This window comes from Girardinichthys multiradiatus, chromosome 21 (genome assembly GCF_021462225.1).
Source record: "Girardinichthys multiradiatus isolate DD_20200921_A chromosome 21, DD_fGirMul_XY1, whole genome shotgun sequence".
NCBI classification, from domain to species: Eukaryota; Metazoa; Chordata; class Actinopteri; order Cyprinodontiformes; family Goodeidae; genus Girardinichthys; species Girardinichthys multiradiatus.
This window is the reverse complement of record NC_061813.1, coordinates 29282005-29303672: the sequence shown is the minus strand read 5'-3', so window position 1 is coordinate 29303672 and position 21668 is coordinate 29282005. Positions and strand designations below refer to the sequence as shown.

The 21668-nt window shown below is 38.6% G+C and overlaps 1 protein-coding gene across 1 annotated transcript in view; it reads right to left on the bottom strand.

The window, feature by feature from the left end:
• Positions 1 to 21668, bottom strand: part of LOC124857889 (structural maintenance of chromosomes flexible hinge domain-containing protein 1-like) — a 76218-nt gene that overhangs the window by 37873 nt on the left and 16677 nt on the right. The window contains exons 13-15 of the mRNA XM_047349450.1: positions 11808 to 11985; positions 11513 to 11716; positions 10696 to 10809 (exon numbers count right to left, since the gene is read on the bottom strand). Coding sequence (XP_047205406.1) covers positions 10696 to 10809; positions 11513 to 11716; positions 11808 to 11985 — 496 coding nt within the window. The remainder of the gene's footprint in view (positions 1 to 10695; positions 10810 to 11512; positions 11717 to 11807; positions 11986 to 21668) is intronic.

The following is a 21668-nucleotide window of genomic DNA, read 5'->3' as shown; positions in this document are numbered from 1 at the left end:
ACGCTACATGCAAGGCATATCACACTGACATCGCTATTATTATCACAGCCAAACATAACTCTAAAAAGATGTGCCCTTTAAATCCAAGTACTCTAATACCTACTGCAGAAGATGGAAAACCACATTCTTATAAAGCAAAAGTTGAAGAAGACACAAAACCCAGACAAGACATTTCTCAAACCCTTATACCAGATTCATGTGTTGTGTTTGTAGATGGCTCATCATCTAAAGATGAATATGGAAAGAATAGAGTTGGTTATGCAGTAACAACCATCGATAGGATAATAGAAGCTAAATCTCTACCCAATACATGCTCAGCCCAAACAGCAGAATTATATGCTGTAGTAAGAGCATGTGAATTACATGAGGGACAAATACTTACTATATACACAGACAGCCAATACGTGTTCGGATCAGTACATCACCATGCTAAGATTTGGCAAAATAGAGGTTTTAAAACATCATCAGGGACAGAACTAACTCATTTCAACCTATTAAAGAGAAAATGTCAGATCTGCTATTTATAGACACAGACGTGCTGAAAGACGCCCAACAGTCAGCACCCAAGACAGAAATAAAGGCCTGGCTAAAGAGAGGAGCACAGAAAAAAGATGACATCTATCAGATAGAAGATAAACCAATCCTCCCAAAAAAGTTATACAACACAGCGGCTACAGTGACACATTGGGAAGACCCACGTGTCAAGGGGGGAATATGTCACATCTGGTAAAGCATTAATGCTACACTATAAATATTTCTGACTATGCAAATCATTTTTGCAGATCATGCATAAGTTGTTGCAAACACGGGGGAAGAAATATTGCCTAGTTGTAATAGATGAACCTAGTGACACATTTCTTCCCCACATATGGTATCCCACAGATTATAAGGTCAGATAATGGAACTCATTTTGTAAATAAATTAATAGATCTAAGTTCTAATGCATTAGGGTTTCAGTTAAAGATTAAGGAAAACAATGGAAGAAACAGGGAGGCCATGGCCCGGATGCCTATCCCTGGTTAATTATGGATGAGAATAACTCCAAATCAAACTGGTCTTACTCCATTTGCCACCTACTGTACATCATTGTATAACTCCACCCACTATATTCTGAGCCTGAGATCACGTGACACCAAGTTGCTGATGTGAATTTGTATTCTCAAAGAAATAGTACATGGCAGACCGTTTTCTCTGCCCTCTGACATGAATGAAATAGAGAAAGCACAACAGGAACCTTCATTAGCTGAGTGGATGAATAAAATGTTGCAGACAAAAGAAGAACAAATGTCCAGTGGTCTGCCGATAATCTCTGCTCCTATCCCACAGAATGAGGCCTGGAGACCTGGTCCTGATTAAGACACTCCACCGGAAGGATTGGAGCACTCCTTGGTGGAAAGGGCCGTTTCAAATACTCCTGACAACGCCCACAGTTCTGAAAATAGCAGAGAGGCCTTCCTGGATCCATAAAAGCCACTGTAAGCCAGTTTTGCCGTTACAGGAGCCAGATCAACCGACGGGGTAGCAGAGGAAGTCCGGGTTCAAAGATGGCCCAGCGTCTCAAACCGGTGAAGAAAACAGCTGATCTGCGCCCAATTATAAAATGGCTCTCTGTAACATGTGGACAGGACTGATAAGCCTGAGCTTAATTCTGGTAGCAGGACTCTTTCTCTATCTAAAGCAGGATCCACAGGAGGTGATACCGAACCAGAAGAGATGGACATCAGACGGGACCCATCTCAGAACACTGACGGAAGAACATGACGCACATCCATTCCTACAGAATTTCTGGTATTGTTCATGGTGGCATATGCAACACTGAACCAGGTAGAAATGCACGAAAATGAAGGGGACGATTATGATGACATGTTGTAAATAAATCACATCAAAAGCCTGAGTGTACTCATACATTGTATTTCATAAAATAACCTTACAGCAGAAAATCGGAAGAAGTTGTTGCTTAAGTGAAATGAGAAAAAGTACAATGATGACATAAACAGGGCAGATTTTTTAATTCTTTTATTTTTATGATTTCAAGTATTATTCTTTTATTTTTATGATTTCAAGTATTATTCTTTTATTTTTATGATTTCAAGTATTATTCTTTTATTTTTATGATTTCAAGTATTATTCTTTTATTTTTATGATTTCAAGTATCATTCTTTTATTTTTATGATTTCAAGTATTATTCTTTTATTTTTATGATTTCAAGTATTATTCTTTTATTTTTATGATTTCAAGTATTATTCTTTTATTTTTATGATTTCAAGTATCATTCTTTTATTTTTATGATTTCAAGTATCATTATTTTATTTTTATGATTTCAAGTATTAATCAACATTTAACTTTTAATGGTCGCTGAGTATTTCCCACAAAATATAATCTGTTTACCGTCCGTGGGTTTTCGCTCATACAAAGTATTTTTCTTACTCGTTTTTATATTAAATGTTTTTACTTGTGATAAAAGGAGGGACTGTTGGATGGGTGCAAAAACTTGTTATCACTCATGTAAAAACCTTGGGTTGGAAGGCACCTGCACTATGCCTTCCTCCCTGTGTGTGTGAGATCATTGTTATCTCTGTGTGAACCAGCCTCCTTTCCGTCTCACACACACACACCCTGTCTGAACTGTCTGTTGAACTGTGCATATAAATAAAGAGATAGGGTGTCAAAACTTTGTAGTTTCACTGCAAAGTGGGCTACCCTTGTCACAAGTAACTCTGACTGTATCGTTCTTACCTCTGAGTTGACTAAATAATACCTAACAAGCACTTTGTTAGAGAACCATTGTTACATTTAAATTTGACACAGTGAGTAAGCAGCACACGTTAGTACTCTGCAATCTGTCATTATCATTGTTGATATGTTTCATCTTCTTTGGGTTTTAAACTGGTTGGCGTCCTTTATGTTGTGCGTGTGTGCATTAATTTCTACTACTTGCAGTCATACTGCACATATGTCAGGGATTCCCCATACAGGAATACAAGCTGTCATACCAGCTTGTGTTTTGAGTTTTCGAGTTTGTGTTTTTGTTCAATTACCTGGTCTAGTCCTTTGTTTTCTGTCTCTCTGCACCCCAAGCCCACACCTGTTCTGTGTTTTCCCTTGATTGTCTGGTCACGTGTGTCATTGGTTCCCCCTGCTGTTAAGTTATGTATTTAAGCCCGTTTTGTTTCCTTTGTTCCCTGCTGGTTCCTTGTGTGTGTTTGTGTGCACGTTGGCTACCCTGTCCGAGTCCTGCCATGAACATTAAAGACTCGTCTTACCTGCAAACCTTGAGCCTCAGGAGTTCTTCTCTGCACATTGGTCCATCCCAAAACCCCATTATGACACCAACTCCCATTTTTTTCCATGTGGCAGATGGCAGAAGTCTTTTTTTAGGACTAGCCAATAGTTAAAATGCTCTAGGTTATTCTGAGCTATAGTTATGCTGCTGTAGGCTTAGGCTTCTTGAGGACATACTGACCACTATTCACTCTGCTACTTTCTCCTACTACTCTACAGTGATACACTATCTGCTGTTATTTCTGCCATTGACTTTTTGTTCTCTCTTTGGTTTTTCTCTCTATAAAAGTTACACCTGGCACAGTACTTATGGACCAGTTCTTAGTTTTTTTTATTGTTCTTGCTCTGCTGTCACCAAACGGAGGAACTGCAATAAGGTCAATGACTTTATCCAATCAGAATTTGACTACACTTGTATTGATTTGGAAAGTATGTACATGCATTCGAATCTGTCTGTATGTTTGGATAGATCTAATTTTATGCTGTAATCTGTTTTATGTTGTAATGTGCTCAGTGTGACCTTTGTTTTGGATTTGTGCTACATAAATACTTTTGTGTGTGTTTATGTCGTAATATATGTGTTTTTTCTTAATAATGGACAAATTAAAACCCAGCTCTATATATTCCTATTTCTGTCCTTTCCCCTATGGAAAAATTGTGTAGTGGAGGTCGATGGAGGGCACAGAGGTTTAAAAGAAATGAGCAAAAGAGAGTAAAAATAAATAAAGCTGGACAGGCGTGGTAAGGCGTATTTGTCACTTCCTGTTTTCGCTGTTGCACTCGGTGGATTGTTTGGTGTGTGAAGGCTCTCTCGATTGATCTGATTTCTCTCTACTGTGCTATCTCTTACGTGTTCTAATACATAAGCACGTTAAAACACATATTTTCTGTTGCCGCATTTAACGTTTGGGGACTCTCCGTGTCTTACACGATTTTTCAAGTAGTGGTTAAAGGGTCACTAGCTTAGCGATAGCTTTAAGTCCACCATGGCTACCCATTCTGCTGTTTCTCTCTCTGAGTCTCTTCCTCTCTCCTGCTCTCTGTGTCAGATGTTCAGTTACTCCTCTGCCTCCTTTAGTGATAATGGTACGTGTAATAAATGTAGCATTTGTGTAGCTTTGGAGGCGAGGGTGTAACATCAAATCCTACCTGAAACTGCTGGATAAGGATAAGCATAAATACAGTAAGAATGTAATTAATGCTGGCGGTAATGACACCCGGTTATGTCAATCGGAGGTCACCAAAGGTAGTGTTGCTTCGGTGTGTAAGTTTGCCAAAACAATGTCAGACTTCTGTGGTCCCCTCCCCGATCTAACCAGTGACGACATGTTTAGCCGCATGCTGTCATTCAACCTCTGGCTGTCTAGATGGTGTCCAGAAAACAATGTGGGCTACATTGATAATTGGCGAACATTTTGGGGAAAACCTTGTCTGATCCGGAGAGACGGCATCCATCCCACTTTGGATGGAGCAGCTCTTCTTTCTAGAAATCTGGCCGAATTTATTAGTTCTCAAAACCTCTGACAATCCAGGGTTCAGACCAGGAAGCAGGGTCGTAGTTTAACACTCCTCTCTGCAGCTTCTGTACTGCTACCCACCCATTACCCTATTAAGACAGTGTCTCGCCCATGGCCAAAATTGAATAGATTAAAAAATAATCTAAAATGAGGAAATGAGGAAAATCTAATAAAAATAAACACAACTCAGACTAAAAATAAAAATAAAACAATTAAATGTGGCTTACTGAATATAAGATCTCTCTCTTCAAAGACTTTTCTAGTTAGTGACCTGATTTGTGACAATCAGATTGATTGATTTTGCCTCACAGAAACCTGGCTGCAGCAACAGGATTATGTTACTATAAATAAGTCAACTCCTACTGATTATTTAAATTTTCACATTCCTCGAAATACTGGGCGAGGAGGAGTAGAAACCATCTTTCAGTCCGATTTATTGACTAGTCCCAGACCAATCAATAGCTACAACTCTTTTGAATATTTAATCCTTAGTTTTCCTCATCCAAATTGCAAAGCACTAAAACCACTTCTGTTTGTTGTTTCATACCGTCCGTCCACAAGGCCCTTACTCTCAATTTTTAGATCAGTTTTCAGACCTTTTATCTGATTTTGTGTTAAATACAGATACGGTTATTATAGTGGGGGATTTTAACATTCATGTTGACACTGAAAGTGATACCTTAAATATAGCTTTTAATGCTATCTTAGACTCAATTGTCTTTGCTCAAAACATTAACAAACCTACCCACCTTTGTCTTCATTCTCTGGACCTTGTGCTGACATATGGCATTGAGTGTAAAGACATAACAATATTTTCTCATAACCCTGTCCTGTCTGACTATTTTTTAATAACCTTTGAGTTTAATTTAACTGAGTACTCCACACCTGAAAGAAAATTTCATTTTAGTAGATCATTATCAGACAATGCTGTAACAACCTTTAAAGAATATGTTCCACTTTTGATTTCCTCATTATCACAGAAAACCACAGTGGAGAGCAATAATTTTTTGTTTCTTTCCCTTAACAAATTGATTCTCTTGTTCATAGTGTTACTTCATCATTGCGTGGTGCATTAGACAATGCAGCCCCCTTGAAAAAGAAGGCAATTATTCATAGGAGGCTGGCTCCCTGGTTTAATTCAGAGGTGCATACTTTAAAGCACAATGTTAGAAAACTGGAGAGAAAATGGCACTCTACACACCTAGAGGATTCCTACTTAATCTGGAAAAATAGCCTACTGTTGTATAAAAAGACACTTCACCAAGCTAGAACAGCTTATTTCTCATCATTAATCGGAGAGAACAAGAATAATCCTAGGTTTCTCTTTAGTACAGTTGCTAAACTTACACAGAGTCATAGCTCTGTTGAGCCATCCATTCCCTTAGCTCTTAGCAGTCATGACTTTATGGGATTCTTCCAAAATAAAATTGATTCTATTAAAAAGAAAATCTTTGACATACTCCTAAAGATGATTACTTCATCCTCAGCAAGTGAGACAACATTGGAAATAACTGTAGAACCTGATCTGTGTTTGGACTGTTTTGATCCTGTGGAGCTTCCTGAGTTATCAGAAATATTAGCTTCATCTAAACCTTCAACTTGTATGTTAGACCCAATTCCAACCAAATTATTTAAGGAAGTCTTCCCTTTGATTACCAGCCCCATTTTAGATATGATTAATTTATCCTTAGTAAATGGATATGTACCACAAGCTTTTAAGCTAGCTGTAATTAAACCTTTGCTTAAGAAACCTTCGCTTGATCGAGATGACTTAATACATTACAGACCTATATCCAATCTTCCATTCTTATCTAAAATTCTTGAGAAAATAGTTGCTAATCAAATGTGTGAACATTTACACAGCCATGACCTGTCTGAAGAGTTTCAGTCAGGTTTCAGAGCTCATCATAGCACTGAAACAGCTCTGCTGAAAGTCACTAATGATATTCTTATGGCCTCAGATAATGGACTTGTGTCTGTACTTGTCCTGTTAGATCTCAGAGCTGCATTTGATACAGTCGATCACAATATTCTCTTAGAAAGGCTGGAATATGCTGTAGGGATCAGGGGAACAGCGCTAGGCTGGTTTAAATCGTATTTATCTCACAGATTCCAGTTTATTCATGTAAATGATAAATCATCTTTAAACTCCAGGGTTAATTGTGGAGTACCACAGGGTTCAGTACTTGGGCCAATTCTCTTTACTATATATATGCTTCCAATAGGTAAAATTATCAGGCAGCATACTTATCTATGAATCCTGATGAGCCCAACCAGTTAGATAGACTAGAACCATGTCTTGACTTTAAATTTTCTGCTTCTAAATTCAGACAAGACAGAAGTTGTCGTCTTTGGACCGGAGTCTTTAAAAAAGAAACTGCTTAGTCAATCACTTAACCTGGATTGCATTATATTGACCTCAGATAAAGTAAAAAAACCTTGGTGTTACTTTTGACCAGGACATGTCATTTAAATCCCATATTAAACAGGTTTCTAGGATTTCCTTCTTTCATCTCTGGAACATTGCCAAAATTAGAAATATCCTGTCCAGGAGTGACGCTGAAAAACTAGTCCATGCATTTGTTACTTCAAGGCTGGACTATTGTAATTCGTTACTATCAGGATGTCCACAAAATGCAGTTAAAAGCCTTCAGCTGATTTAGAATGCTGCAGCAAGAGTACTGATGAAAATTAAAAAGAGAGATCATATTTCCCTTACTTTAGCTTCCCTTCATTGGGTCCCTGTTAAATCCAGAATCGAATTTAAAATTCTCCTCCTCACATATAAAGCCCTTAATGATCTAGCTCCATCATACATCAGAGATCTGATTGTTCCATACGTTCCTAACAGAGCACTTCATTCTCAGACTGAAGGTTTACTGGTGGTTCCTAGAGCCTCTAGAAGTAGAATGGGAGGCAGATCCTTTAGTTATCAGGCTCCTCTCCTGTGGAATCAGCTCCCAGTTTTAGTCCGTGAGGCAGACAGCCTGTCTACTTTTAAGGCTAAGCTTAAAACTTTCCTTTTTGATAAAGCTTATAGTTAGAGTGGCTTAGGTTATCCCGAGCTATCTTCCTTATTTTTTACTTCCGTCTTCTTCCCTCCCTGTTGGATGGAGTAAGGGGGAGTCAGGTTTAGCCTAAACCGGCTCAGTTATGGTTGAGGTGCAAACACACCCTCCATTTCTGCTACCTGTATGACCCCCTCTGTTTTCCAATGGCTATGGTCAATCTGACAGAGAGTGGTATCCCAATCGTTGTGGTTTTTAGTATAACAATGGCCATCAGTGGGCTCTAGATGGACTAACTGTCTACTTTTAAGGCTAGGCTTAAAACTTTCCTTTTTGTTTCAGCTTATAGTTAGAGTGGCTTAGGTTATCCTGAGCTATCTCTGTAGCTATGCTGCTATAGGCTTAGGCTGCTGGAGGACATAATGACCACTTTCACCCTCTTCGCTACATTCTCACACTACTCTCCAATTTTGCATTATTTGCTGTTATTTCAGCTTTTAACTTTGTTCTCTCTCTATTCTCTTTCTAGAAGCTACACCTGTCCTGGCTCTGTGTCTACCTGTGACACCTTTCTGGAGAGGGGCTTCTGCTGGCAACAACTTAATGCTCACCCTCTACCGATAATCCACATGGCCCTGTCTTTCAGTGTTTAACCCTTTCTCTCTCCTAGACATTGCAATTGACTGAGCTTTTACAGTAACTAACTCTATGTGCTCTCTTTCAGACTCTAATCTTGAAAACTGGCTCAGAGTTTATCTGTTCTTTCTTTCTAGGTGAAACGACTAAAGGAGCTACATCCATTAACATTTACTTTTCCTTCCCATAGAATGTACTCCTGGATCAGTGTTTCTTTGTTTTCTTTGTGTCTCTGCTCTGTTCTCTCAAACCCCCAGTCGGTCGTGGCAGATGGCCGATCACACTGAGCCTGGTTCTGGTTCTGCTGGAGGTTTCTTCCTGTTAAATGTGAGTTTTTCCTCTCCACTGTCGCCACATGCATGCTCAGTATGAGGGATTGCTGCAAAGTCAATACCAGTGACTGTCCACTGTCTCTACATGCTCATCCAGGAGGAGGGAATGCTGCAAGTCACTGACTGGATGCAATCTGCTGGGTTTCCTTAGATAGAAAAAATTTGTATCCAATTTGAATAAATAACTGAATTTGGCTGCACTGTTCAATGATTAGGATTAATTGGAATGTATGTACCTGACTGTTGTGAAGTGCCTTGAGACGACATGTGTTGTGAATTGGCGCTATATAAATAAACTGAATTGAATTGAATTAAAGGTATACTATTTTATAAATTGAAGTATCCCAAACTACAAATGAAGGTTAAGCAAACTTCTTTGCTGTGAACTACATTTACTGTTTATCTTCATTCCTTGTGAGGTGCTTTTTCAAGAACACTAACATGTCACCTTTCTCGTGTAAGAGTCAAGCCCACTCCACACTGACTGTATCCCCTGCTGTGGAGAAAACTCGCACTGAAGGAGTGGAAGACGCTTTAACGTGTAGATATGTTTTGGCCAAGCTGGCCAGCATAGGCATCTTCTGCACTCAGCTAAGGACTGCTGGAAAGCTCGTTCTTGGCCTTTTCAGCCAATGAAGGTGCACTGATTCGAGCGCTTTCTATTAGCCATGCTTACTCTGTTGACTGTACCAGCACTACTGACGTCATTACGCTCTTGTGCGTGCAATGTTGTGTTCATGTCCGGCATGAAAAATCGCCCACTCTTCCACTCCCTCAGTCTGACAATAATGCGTTCAGGTACCGAAACATGGTACCGGTTAATTTTACATGAATAGGTACTCGGTAGGTACCTTGAAGGGTATCGAATTCAGTACCCATCCCTAATCATAAGCCCTCACATAGCTTGGCGTACAGTCCTAGGTTGCTGGACTTGCAGTGTGAGGAGCTACACTATACTGATCAGTGGCTTCTGTCTCTTCCTTTGGCCAGCAGTGTCATAATCCACTTTATGTTTGGGTCTTTATCTGTGTGTTAATTTTGGTCATTTTATTGTTAGATGCTTGTCTCGGTTTATTTGTTTATGTTTTACCTCCTGGTTTACTTCAGTGTTTATGTACATTTTTGTATTATTATTGCGCTAGATATTCTTCTCTTTCTCTGTTTTAATTCTACCCTTTACTCTTCTCTCCCTTAGTCCCCTCAGCCTTCATTAGTCTTACTTGTTTCTCATACTCACCAGAATACATTTACCTGCTTGCCCTGCCTTTCTTTTCACTCTCTCCCTGTATATAAGCTGTTTTGTTGTAATTGTCCTTTGCTGGTCTCTCTGCTTGCCCGTCTCCTCTATGTCCGTTGTTATGCATTATGGTCCATGGTTTTTAGTTCCCTGTGTGTCCTTTGCTCTGCCCGGTTCCTGTTCCTGTTCACGAGCTGACAGGAACAGGAAGAGCTTTTCTTTATGTTTTCCATTACTAAGTTCTGCATTTGGGTCCTCCTTCAACCACATCATGACAAGAAGGGTATCAAATCACTAGTTCACCGGGGAACTATGGGTTGCCCTTAGTGGGGTTTGAAGCACAATGTTTGGACATATAGCCTTGAATATTACTTGTCAGTTAATCCTAAGTGTAATTGTAAAATAAAAAGTATTTAGTTTCTTAAACGTTACTTTGTCTTCCTGTGTAACACCCGAGTTTAGAAATGTATCAGTTAATTTGACAAAAGATCTAAAATTATTCTCACAATCAAATTAACATATGTTTGTATTTTACAATGAAACAGAAAACCAATTTTTCCAATTTCTATTAGTTGTATTTAATCTTTATAACGAGTTTATATTGATTAAGAACTGAATGCCCTTTAAATTAATCATATAAAATAATACTTCAATCTGTTTTACAGAATCGTTTATTTACTTACACGTTTGATTTTCACTTCTCCGCCTGTGGCAAACACATCTCCTTCATAATTTCCATACAGAAGAAAATCCTCCACGGTTCCATAAAGAATTTGTGGTGTCTTTTGACACTTCACCTGCATGAAACAAAAATTAGGTTTAAACTGATGTTTTAAGTTTACCATCATTTTTCCTCTAACTGGAAGTAATAATTACATTTTGGAGTGGCCCAGTCCTGACTTGAACCTGATATATATATATATATATATACACACACACACATACAACTGCCTCAAACATTTGCACAGTACTATATATATATATCTACACACACACACAGACAGACAGACAGACAGACAGACAGACAGACAGACAGACAGACAGACAGATAGACAGATAGATAGATAGATAGATAGATAGATAGATAGATAGATAGATAGATAGATAGATAGATAGATAGATAGATAGATAGATAGATAGATAGATAGATAGATAGATAGATAGATAGATAGATAGATAGATAGATAGATAGATAGATAGATAGATAGATAGATAGATAGATAGATAGATAGATAGATAGATAGATAGATAGATAGATAGATAGATAGATAGATAGATAGATAGATAGATAGATAGATAGATAGATAGATAGATAGATAGATAGATAGATAGATAGATAGATAGATAGATAGATAGATAGATAGATAGATAGATAGATAGATAGATAGATAGATAGATAGATAGATAGATAGATAGATAGATAGATAGATAGATAGATAGATAGATAGATAGATAGATAGATAGATAGATAGATAGATAGATAGATTCAAAAGCACTTACAATTTGACCTGTATCGTATCTTTTGCCATCTAGTTCGATGGAGGAAAACACTGCCCAGGGATGTTGCTTTTTCTTATGTTCCACTTCTGGTCGTGTCACTGTATCTCTGTACCCAATAAACTTCACCTCTTTATCAAACTTCTCATGACAGTTTTGAAGCCATTGAGTAAATTCTTTTTGAATGTTACATCTTTTTGGCATTTTCTGTGAAATATTCAGAAAGAATTGGTTTCTTGAATGATTTGCAAAATCTATTTCTATAATGACATAGTATGAGAAAAAAGCAGATAGTTGCCTGTGTACGATCAACAAGGGTAAAATGTGTGTCCTGTCTCTTCAGTTGCTTCTCCAGTTTCATGAATTTCAGCTTGTTTGCATTGACCAGAAATTTGCCATCAGTGAAAAGCACTCCAGAAAAGCGGTTGTAACACTCTGGGGGTACTTTTGATCCTTTCTTTTGGCACCAGTCAAACCTAGAACACATACAAAAATAAAAATAAAAAAACTGAAAGAACATTAACTTCACACTATGATGAAATACAGTACAAATACAGTACTTGTATATGCATAAATGCATATACAGGTACATCCCAAAAAATTTTAATATTGTGTTATATGTGCAATATTTTTGCCACTCATCTCAGAAAATAAAACTCATATATTATATAGATTCATTACTCATAAAGTGATATATTCCAAGCCTTTGTTTCTTGTAATTTTGATGATTACAGGTAAAGAAAACCCAAAATGCAATGTCTCAGAAAATTAGAATACTGTGAAAAAGTTCATTATTTAATAGTCATGGTGTCATATCCTAATCGGCTAATAAATCTCAAAAAGCCTGCAAAGGATTCCTGAGCCTTTAAACTGTCTCTCACTCTGGGTCAATAGGCTACACAATTGCAGGGAAGACTGCTGACTTGATAGATGTCCAGAAGACAGTCATTGGCACCCTTCACAAGGAGAGTTAGCCACATAAGGTCATTGCTGAAGAAGCTGGTTGTTCACAGAGTCCTGAATCCAAGCATATTAACAGAAAAATGACTTGACCCGAAGGCCGCTAAACCCTAACCCTAACTTTATTCTACATAATTGTCTTTGTCCAGGGCACTTCAAGTGAATAATGGGGTGATTTAAAAAATGTTCTTATCCATACCAATGGCAACGGAGGATCTCCAAAAATAAGCAATATCTGAATATCTACTAGTTTGTACTGTCGAACTGTTTATCTGAATGCCTGACATTGCATGTGAAAGTTTCACATTGATGGGAATCGTCACGAACAGGATCTATCGTGCAAGAGGAGACCGCAGGAGGGGGACACGGACGCCTGGCCAGCCTGAGAGTTATTCTCAGTCCACTTCCATTTTACGGAGGGGAGTTCTGGTGCCCGCCTGCGGCTTCTGGCCGATTGGATCCGAACTATTTGTCTTCAAATATATCTGGGTGAGAAGTTGTTCTGTATGATATAATGTATATTATTATTTTTATTACACATTAACCATCATCTCCTAACTAATTAATTAGGTTCCAGAGTTGCGAGAGGGAGGACATCAGCTGAGGGCCCGGTCACCCTGTAAAGGAATTGCACGGAGGTTCTCATTGGTAACAATGGGATAAAGCAGAACACAGGGTTTGCGGGTGGTTTTTAGCAATTTTCTACACCTCATAAAGGACAAAAGCCAGACGGCAGATGTGCCGCTGAACGGGTAAAAAGGAAAAAAAAATGGTTCCGGAACCTTGAGGCATCAGGGGTGTCTCCTTCTTCATACTCTGATTTATAAAATAATGAAAGGAAAAGGTGGGGATGATTGTGTTAAATGTGCTTTAATTTGGAAGATAACATTGGTTTTTCACAGTGTGGAAGTTTAAGTGTAAATAAGTAAAAAAAAAAAAAGAAGTTAAAACTTTCCTGAAGGAAGTTTCGTTTGTCTTAAATATTGCGATCAGTCGGAAAAGAAGGTAAAAGTGAAAAGGGACATTAGAGATGCGAAAAGAAAGTTGTTTTAGAATGGAGTATAATGCATGTTGTGGAAGGCAGTGACAGGCAGGTGGACAACTGACTGACTGACTGATAATATTTCTGTGTGCAAAATCTGAACCTATACTAAACTTTTCTTCTGCCTCTCTCACACACATATATGGGATTTGAGTTCAACATCTGCATTTTTGAGTCTGGATTTTAGAAACCTGCCCTTCTCCGTGGCTATTACACAGAGACGCTTCTCCAGCACGGTCTGAAAGAGAGAGATCTGCCTTCCTGTCTGCCTGCTTGTCGCAAATCGCAGTGTGAGTTTCCACCAAAACGAAACTCAGAAGAAGTCTGGCCCCACTGAGATGGACAACGATCCATGCTGTTTGCAAGAGCCAGAAGAGGGAATGCACTGGATTTATATTGAAAGCATCTTATGCGGGCAGAAGAGAAACAGGCCAGAGCAAAGTTTCTTCTTTCTCCTTCCTGGAGAAGTTAAAGTGGACAAAGAATGATTCAAAGTCTCACCAACGGACCTGGGAAGGGCCTGGGTTTTTTTTTTTGGACTGATAGAGAACTCTGTGCCATGACAGTCGGACTCTGGAGCGATTAAGAAACTGATGGGGGTAGCGTACAAACACACACACATTTGCATAAATCTTTTCCTATTTTCTGCAACGAAGAACGCTTATTAACCGCTGCTCATGTGACGCTTGCTTGACGTTGACAGATATAGCGGGTTAAAATATTATTTTAGGGTTAGAAAAGTATCTTTTCTACCAGCGCCCTTGAAGCTTGTTCCGAGCTACTAAAATTAACCTAGCCCATATACCAAGTGCCAGTTGTAAATTAGGGAATGAGCAGCCGTGAACAAAAGTGACTGTCGAAGGTGTGGATGACTGCGAGAGGCTACTCGGTCATCCGGACCTCCAGTTGAAGAAGGGTGAGACTTTTGGATGTAGGCTGTCAGAGGCTAGGCGAGTAATTTCCCGACACCAGCTTAAACAGAACTTTCAGTAAACCTATTTAGTAAGACCTCTCAGGTTTAGGGAAGTCCAGACCCGTTGGATGAGAGCTGGATTGAGCAATCCCTTTTAGAATTAAGGAAGTAGGAGGGAGGGGTTAGCTCAGCGGACAACGAAAGCTCTGCCTGACTCTGCCCACCTACCAGGTCTGTACACACCTTTGCTGTCATGGTAACGCTCAGCACCTCCCTTCCTGAGTTTTAACACTGTTTAAGAGACAATAGAATCAAAAGGCTTGTAGTGATTATTGTGTTAGAAACATGTTTGTGTTTCTTGTATAATAATTAAGGATGAAGCATGACATTTAGATTTATGTGTTTTACTATTAAAGGTTCGTGAAATAGTTTAAACTAATTTGAAGAATTAGTTTTGCATGCATAATCATTGGTGATTTATTTGATTGAAAGTTTTTCCTGGTGCCATTAAACTAGCTGACAGTTCAAGACATGCCAAAAGTAAGGAATATATTTTTGATAAAGAATCTGAATCATGATTTCTTACTTGGTGGGAAATATTTATTAGATTCAATTTGTAGGGTTTATGCATCAAAGTTACATTAGATGTCCATTAATCTAATACTCATCTTTATACAAGACAAATCAGGATATGTGACTTATTTCTAAGTGAGAAATTGATGAACTGCACAACAACTGAAGTTTGCGTTTTGTTGTTAATGGAACTGAGTTGCAGTTAAAAACAACTGGATTTTATTTATGTTGCTTTCGGTAAATTCATAGCGACACATAGTTATGTCAGAATTCCTTTCTTTGGTTCTCTGTAATGTTATCTTGGTTACTAGAAAAAAAAAAAAAACTCAAACTTTTTGCTGAATTGTCACATGGGTTGGACCCTGCGCCAGAAGAGGGGAATGTCAGAATAAAGTAACATTGGGTTACAAACGTTTTAGCACTCATGGGAAAAAGGGTAGCTCATACCTTCAGTGAGGACTTAGTGACATGCGAATAAAACATTGTACTTTGTTTATATAAATGGTTGTGATTCCTCTGTAGATGGAGAAGATACGTTTTTGGGCTACACTATGCATATCACCCACAGAGTGATGGAGACTTGGAACGTGAGAATGGGACTTTGAAATTAAAATTAGCCAAGTGTTGTGAAGGCTCTGCCTATTGTTCTCAATTACATGAGATTGAGACAAAGGACACGAGCAAACCTCAGTCCTTTTGAAGTGCTATTTGTCAGGTCTCCTAATTTAGGCATGGGAGTGTGTTGCAGAGACCATTGCCTTCCACATCTTTGTGTGAAGATAGAATGTTGTTTTACTGTCAAAATCTCTCGACTGTGCTTTCTCAAGTTTCACAGACTGTGAAGGCTGCATTACTGGAAACAGCCACTTCCAAACTCCACTCCTTTGTTCCTGGCGACTGGATTCTGGTGAGAGAATTTAGGAGAAAACACTGGAAGTCCAGACGCTGGAACGGCCCATATCAGATCCTACTGGTCATCCAAGATGCTGTCAAGGACACAAATAATCTTCCAACTGGATCATCCACGGCCTAAAGGTGTGAGGACAGCGGACCACCACAAGACAAAGGACTGTAAGATGATCACTGGCGAGTGATTGAAAAGGTGGTTGAAGAACACTGTTCTTACAAGGGCACAATAATTCCTTGGGCAGTGCAATGTTATTTCCAAATCTACTTAAGGCCATTGCATTGCCTGAAAGTTAGAAATCATACGTTCATTTGCCTCACTGCACACACACCATAGTGAGAGACACATAGGAAACATACAGGGAAGACCTCTACACATTTGCACATAACCTCTCTCCGGATGATAGACTGGCGATGTCTGCAACAGAGAGATTGTCAAACATGCGCCATGATGCTTATTCTCCATAATTTCTTATCATTTGGTGGATACTAGGCGCTCCTTTGCCTGGACAGCAAGGGTCAGCCTAATTCTTTTCTTCCACTTTGACAGCAAAACGGACTCTGAGGAGGAAATCACGGATGCTTTTATCTAACTTTCATGTTTATTGTCTGATATCTATCTTTATGGTTTTATTACAAATTTGAAATGTGTTCATTTCCACTGTTGTTTAGTTGGACTGTGGAAATCTAACTCTCACAAGGTTAGAGTTCCTGTCTTTAAACATATTTCTGAAGGGGGTTCATTATGGCCCTGATGACTCAGCTTCAATAACTCATGATGGTGATTTTGATTTTACCACTGTTTAATCTCCATTTATTCAAACGATGATTTTGTTCCTGTTTAATGAACATTACATTTATCATTTTTGTTGTTTCTTGATTCTAATGATGCTTCTGTAAGAATAATGAAGACAGAGTGCTGATGATTTGAGTATCACGTTTTCTTTTTATTGCATTTTTTTTTTTTTTTTTTATTTCCGGTCATTCCTTTACCATGTCAGTGGCCTTGGCGGAGGGGTCGTGTGAGTATTTTCCTGCCTGATTGTTGATACACAAATGTGTTTTTAATTTCCGTCTGACAGGTTTTTCGCTCACACAGAGGATGACTGTTTTTTCTTTTTATTTCTTCCTTTTATTATATTATTCAGTTTCTTAATTGCTTTTAAATTGGTGTTGATCACACATGAAACACATTTCATATATGATCAAAAAGTGTGGAATTGTGATATTAAAATTTAAATTGCTTTTGTGCTTCTGAGCTGCACAAAAGGTGTTTTGTTTCTATTCCTGTCCCTGGAACCCCTGCTGGTCCAACAAACAATTTGTTGCAGAGGAGCTGAGATGTCTGCGTGAAAGTTAGGTTGATTCTCACCTCTGCTCTTCCTAGAGGGGGTGCCAGGCCACATGGGGGTTTTTGCCAAACTGATATAAGGAAGTGTCAGCCTTTGTCCATCAGATTTGGTCTCGGCTCTGCTCAGTAATACGTCTGATGCTGAAAGACCTGTCTCCCTTAAGGCTAAATTAATAAAGCTGATTGAATGGTTATCATCGTTCTCTTTCTTTAGAAAATACAAATTTTCTACAACATAGATCTAACAAGGCTGGAATAGAGTCTTTCAGTTTTCCCAAAAAAAGAATGACATCATCAGCAAATAAACCAATTCTATGCACCCTTGTCTACAACCTCGTTTAATTTTAAATGATTTACATAGAACTCCATCTGTTACTATTTCAGCAAAAGGCTCATTGTATAAAAGTTTAATCCATCAACAGAAGTTGTCCTCACATCCAAATCTTTTCAATATCTCAAATAAATAGGGCCATTCAACTCTATCAAAGGCCATTTTGGCATCCAATGATGGCAAAGCAGTATCTGTTTTCTCTTCCATATTATGAATGATATTCAGCACTTATCTCACATTATGAAATCTCTGTCTTCCTACAAAAAACCCATTTTGGTCACAAGTAAATATTTCGGGCAATATCCTCTCCAATCTTCGAGCCAAAATTTTACAAAGAATCTTTAAATCGACATTGAGAAGACTTAATGGTCTTAGATTTTCACATTTTTTGCAAGGTTTGCCTGGTTTGGGCAGTAAAGTAATCAGAACTCCTCTTAGTGAGGCAGGAAGAATTCCCTTTTCAAATGAGTCTAAATACATGTCAAAAAGGGGGCTTAACAGTTTAGCTTTAAATTTCTTATAAAATTCTGTCGGCAGCCCATCTGGGCCTGGGGCTTTACCTGTTTTCAAGATATCTATTGCTATAGATATTTCCTCTTTAGTTATGGCTGCACTGAGATCTGTACTCATTAATTCTGAGATATTGGTCATTGGGAGGGTTTCTAAGAAAACATTTGGCTCTTGTTCCTTATGCGTTATGTCTGAGCTATATAATGTTTCAAAAAAGACCTTAAAGATTTCATTGATTTCTAATGGGTCGGTAGTAATCTGTCCCTCATTATTTTCGACTGAAGTAATATTTTTCTCATTTTGTAATTGTCGGAGTCGCCAGGCTAATAATTTCCCAGGCTTTTCCCCTTGATCATAGAACTGCTTCAGAAAAGTTGTGAGGCAGCTTTTGAGGCAGAAAGTTCATTATACTGTGTTCTTAGTATCAGAAGTTTTTTATGAGTGTTTGGGCATAGTGTTTGATAGTAATCCCTCTCAAGCAGCTCAATCTCTGCTGCCAACTCTTGTTTTTTGATTAGTTCGTTTTGACTTTTTACTCGTAAAACTAATTATTTGACCCCTTATATATGCCTTATAATGGCTTCCCACCTTGAAGAGGGTGGTGTTTCATCTGTATTGATTTCAAAATAGATATTAATTTGCTTATCTACGACAAATATAAATTCTGAGTCTATGAGCCATTTTTGTTTAAATCTCCACCTAGGAGGGTCTCTCCTTAGTCTTAAATCCTCATAGATAAGTGAATTGGGTGCATGGTCAGAAATTAAGATGCTATCATATTGACAGTCTCTTATTTTATGTCTCAAAATGGCAGAAATTAAAAAGTAATCGATACGTGAATATGATTTATGTGTAGTTGAATAACACGAGTATTCTAAACTCTTAGGATTCATGTCCCTCCAAATATCCATCAAGTTAAGTTCCTTCATAAAGTGTTGGATTGTTTGTCAACTTTTAGAATGAGAGTTGTCTGTACTTGAGCTTCTGTCCAATTCTGGGTTCATTGTGCAGTTAAAATCTCCTGCTATAATATAGCTGCCAGACAAAGATGAAATTGTAAGAAAGAGATTTTGAAAAAACTTTGGGTCATCAACATTTGGGGCATAAATATTTATCAGATTTATTTCTTCTGCGATAAGTGTGCCGTGTAGAATAATGTATCTCCCAGCCCTGTCTTTAATAACCCTTGTCACATGGAATGTTATAGATTTATGAATCAAAATCATAACCCCTCTTGCTTGGGAAGTAAAGGGTGCTTAATATATGCTGTCCTGCCACCTCCTGTCAATCCTTGCCTCCTGACCAGACAACAGGTGAGTTTCTTGAAATAACACAATATCAGAGTGCATAGATTTCACCCTAGTCATTATTTGTTTAACTTTTTTCAGTTTCTGTAATCCTCTGCAGTTCCAAGAAGACACTTTAATTCTTAACCCACCAGACATATTATGTAACACTTAATGAGCTTCCTAGTATTTTCAAATTGTTTAAAGACAAAGAAACCAAGAACATATGGATGTTAAAAGCAACATCCATACTAATAATGAACACTGAGCAGTATACCCCTTTCAAACTCTGTTGCCCATCCTCCTCCCTCTTTAATACTTTGGTACCCATCTAACAGCTGGAGGCTGTTCCACACGAAAGTGAGGATCAACCGACTGTGCCTGAATATTTTCCCCTCTTACCCCACCCCACTACATAAGAAACTCGTTATTGATTGCGTAAAAAAAAAAAAAAAAGGAAATCGGTAAATGAAATTAGGCTATTGGCTATGAGCCTCTAGGATAGCAAACATAAAATATAATAAGCAAATTTTCAATTCTTATTTTACTTAGTTTTAGGTACCGTAATTGTCCATCCCTGTTAATACATTGCGATGTAAAGATGTCGTCATTGTCTCACCCAGGTCCACTTTCTGCTTTCAGAGTCCTTACAAAGTTCTCTGCTTCAGCTGGTTGGTTAAAGATGCGAGACTGACCGTTGTATGTCATTAGCAGTCAAGCAGGGGGAATCATGCCGTATCGTGTCCCCATGGCACGGAGTTGTTGTCTCACTCCATCAAACTCTTTCTGTTTTTTGTGCACACCGGCTGCGAGGTCCTCATGAAATCTCACCAGATGGTTCTTGAATAGGATTTGTCCCTTCATCCTGGCGGCTCTTGTCACAGTTGCTTTATCCCTGTAGTTTAAGAACTTCATAATAAGAGTCCTTGGTGCAGCGGTGTTTGATGTGGTTTTCTGGCCAAGCCGGTGCGCTCTCTTCAGTGTCAATGTGGTGTGTAGCGGTGCCAGGTTCAGAGCCTCCGGTAACCACTTTTCTAAAAAGGCGCAGGCATCCTCTCCCTCCGTGCCCTCGGGAAGGTTAACCAGTTTCAAGTTAGAACGTCGCGATCTGGTCTCCAAGTCCAACACTTTCCCTTCGAGCTCTTTATTTTTATTTTCAAGGACCTGGACCCTAGCTTGTAGACTGGTGATGTTATCCTCTGCTGCAGATATCCGCACTTCCGCCTCTCCAGCCCGCTCGGCGCACTCGTTAACATCTTTTTTTACTTTTTCTATTGCTGACAGAATACCATCCAATCTGGAGGAGAAATCTGATTTCAAATTTGCAATTGCAGCCAGTATTGCCTCTGAACCACCTTCAACCTTCTTATTCTTCCCATTCCACTCGCAGTTTTCCTCCTCCATTGACTCGCATGTAGTGGTTTTAGCCTCGCTATTTTCACAGCTAGCTTCAGAGCTCACCTTAGAAGTGAAGTTAGATAACTTCGATTGAGTCGGTTTGCTGGAGTTTTTGCTGAGCTTCCTTTGTGAGAGAGGCATCACAGCTGTTTTAAACGTGTTCAGTGTCACTTGTAACGAGTATTTTCAGGATTTTACAGAAAGGTAGCGGAGCCGAGGCAAGCACTTCCTCTCAGCAAGCCGCCATTACCGGAACCCCAATGTAACCCATTTAGTAAGTAACCCAAGTGTTGCTCTATGAGCAATCCAATTCCGAAATTATGCATAGTTGGGTCCATGCATCCATCTGTCCAATGACCTGTGCCAGAATTAACATCACCACCTTCATGCCTCAGAACAACCTTCCGGCTGATTCAAATAGCTGTTGTGCCGAGACTCGGTCACGTTTGGAGTCGGTTGTTGGAGTCACACATCTACAAAGACCCCATTCATTTATTCAAGAGGTAAAACAGCAAGATTTGGAACTAAAGTAAGGTGCTCAATTTTGTTCTGCAAAACCTGTAGTCTGGTGCCAGTGAATTTGGCAGATTTTTTAAGGTACTTCTGACATGGAATTTCTTTCTTTTAAATTCTTCACTTTTTTCCCTCTAATTAATGCTAGGTTACAGTTTACAATTAGGCCAATAAATCCTTTCAGTTTTAAGAATATGTCTCTATTAGTAATTAGTGCATAAATTAGAAATAGTGATTTTCATTTTTTGAGATGCTTGTTTTGTTTTATTTTTTCGTTTTAGTTAATTTTTGGTGAGCAGATATCGGTGATTACTGATATTACTAATAAACTTTATTCTTGATTTTCCAAGCTTTAATGATTTTTTACAGTTTTAAT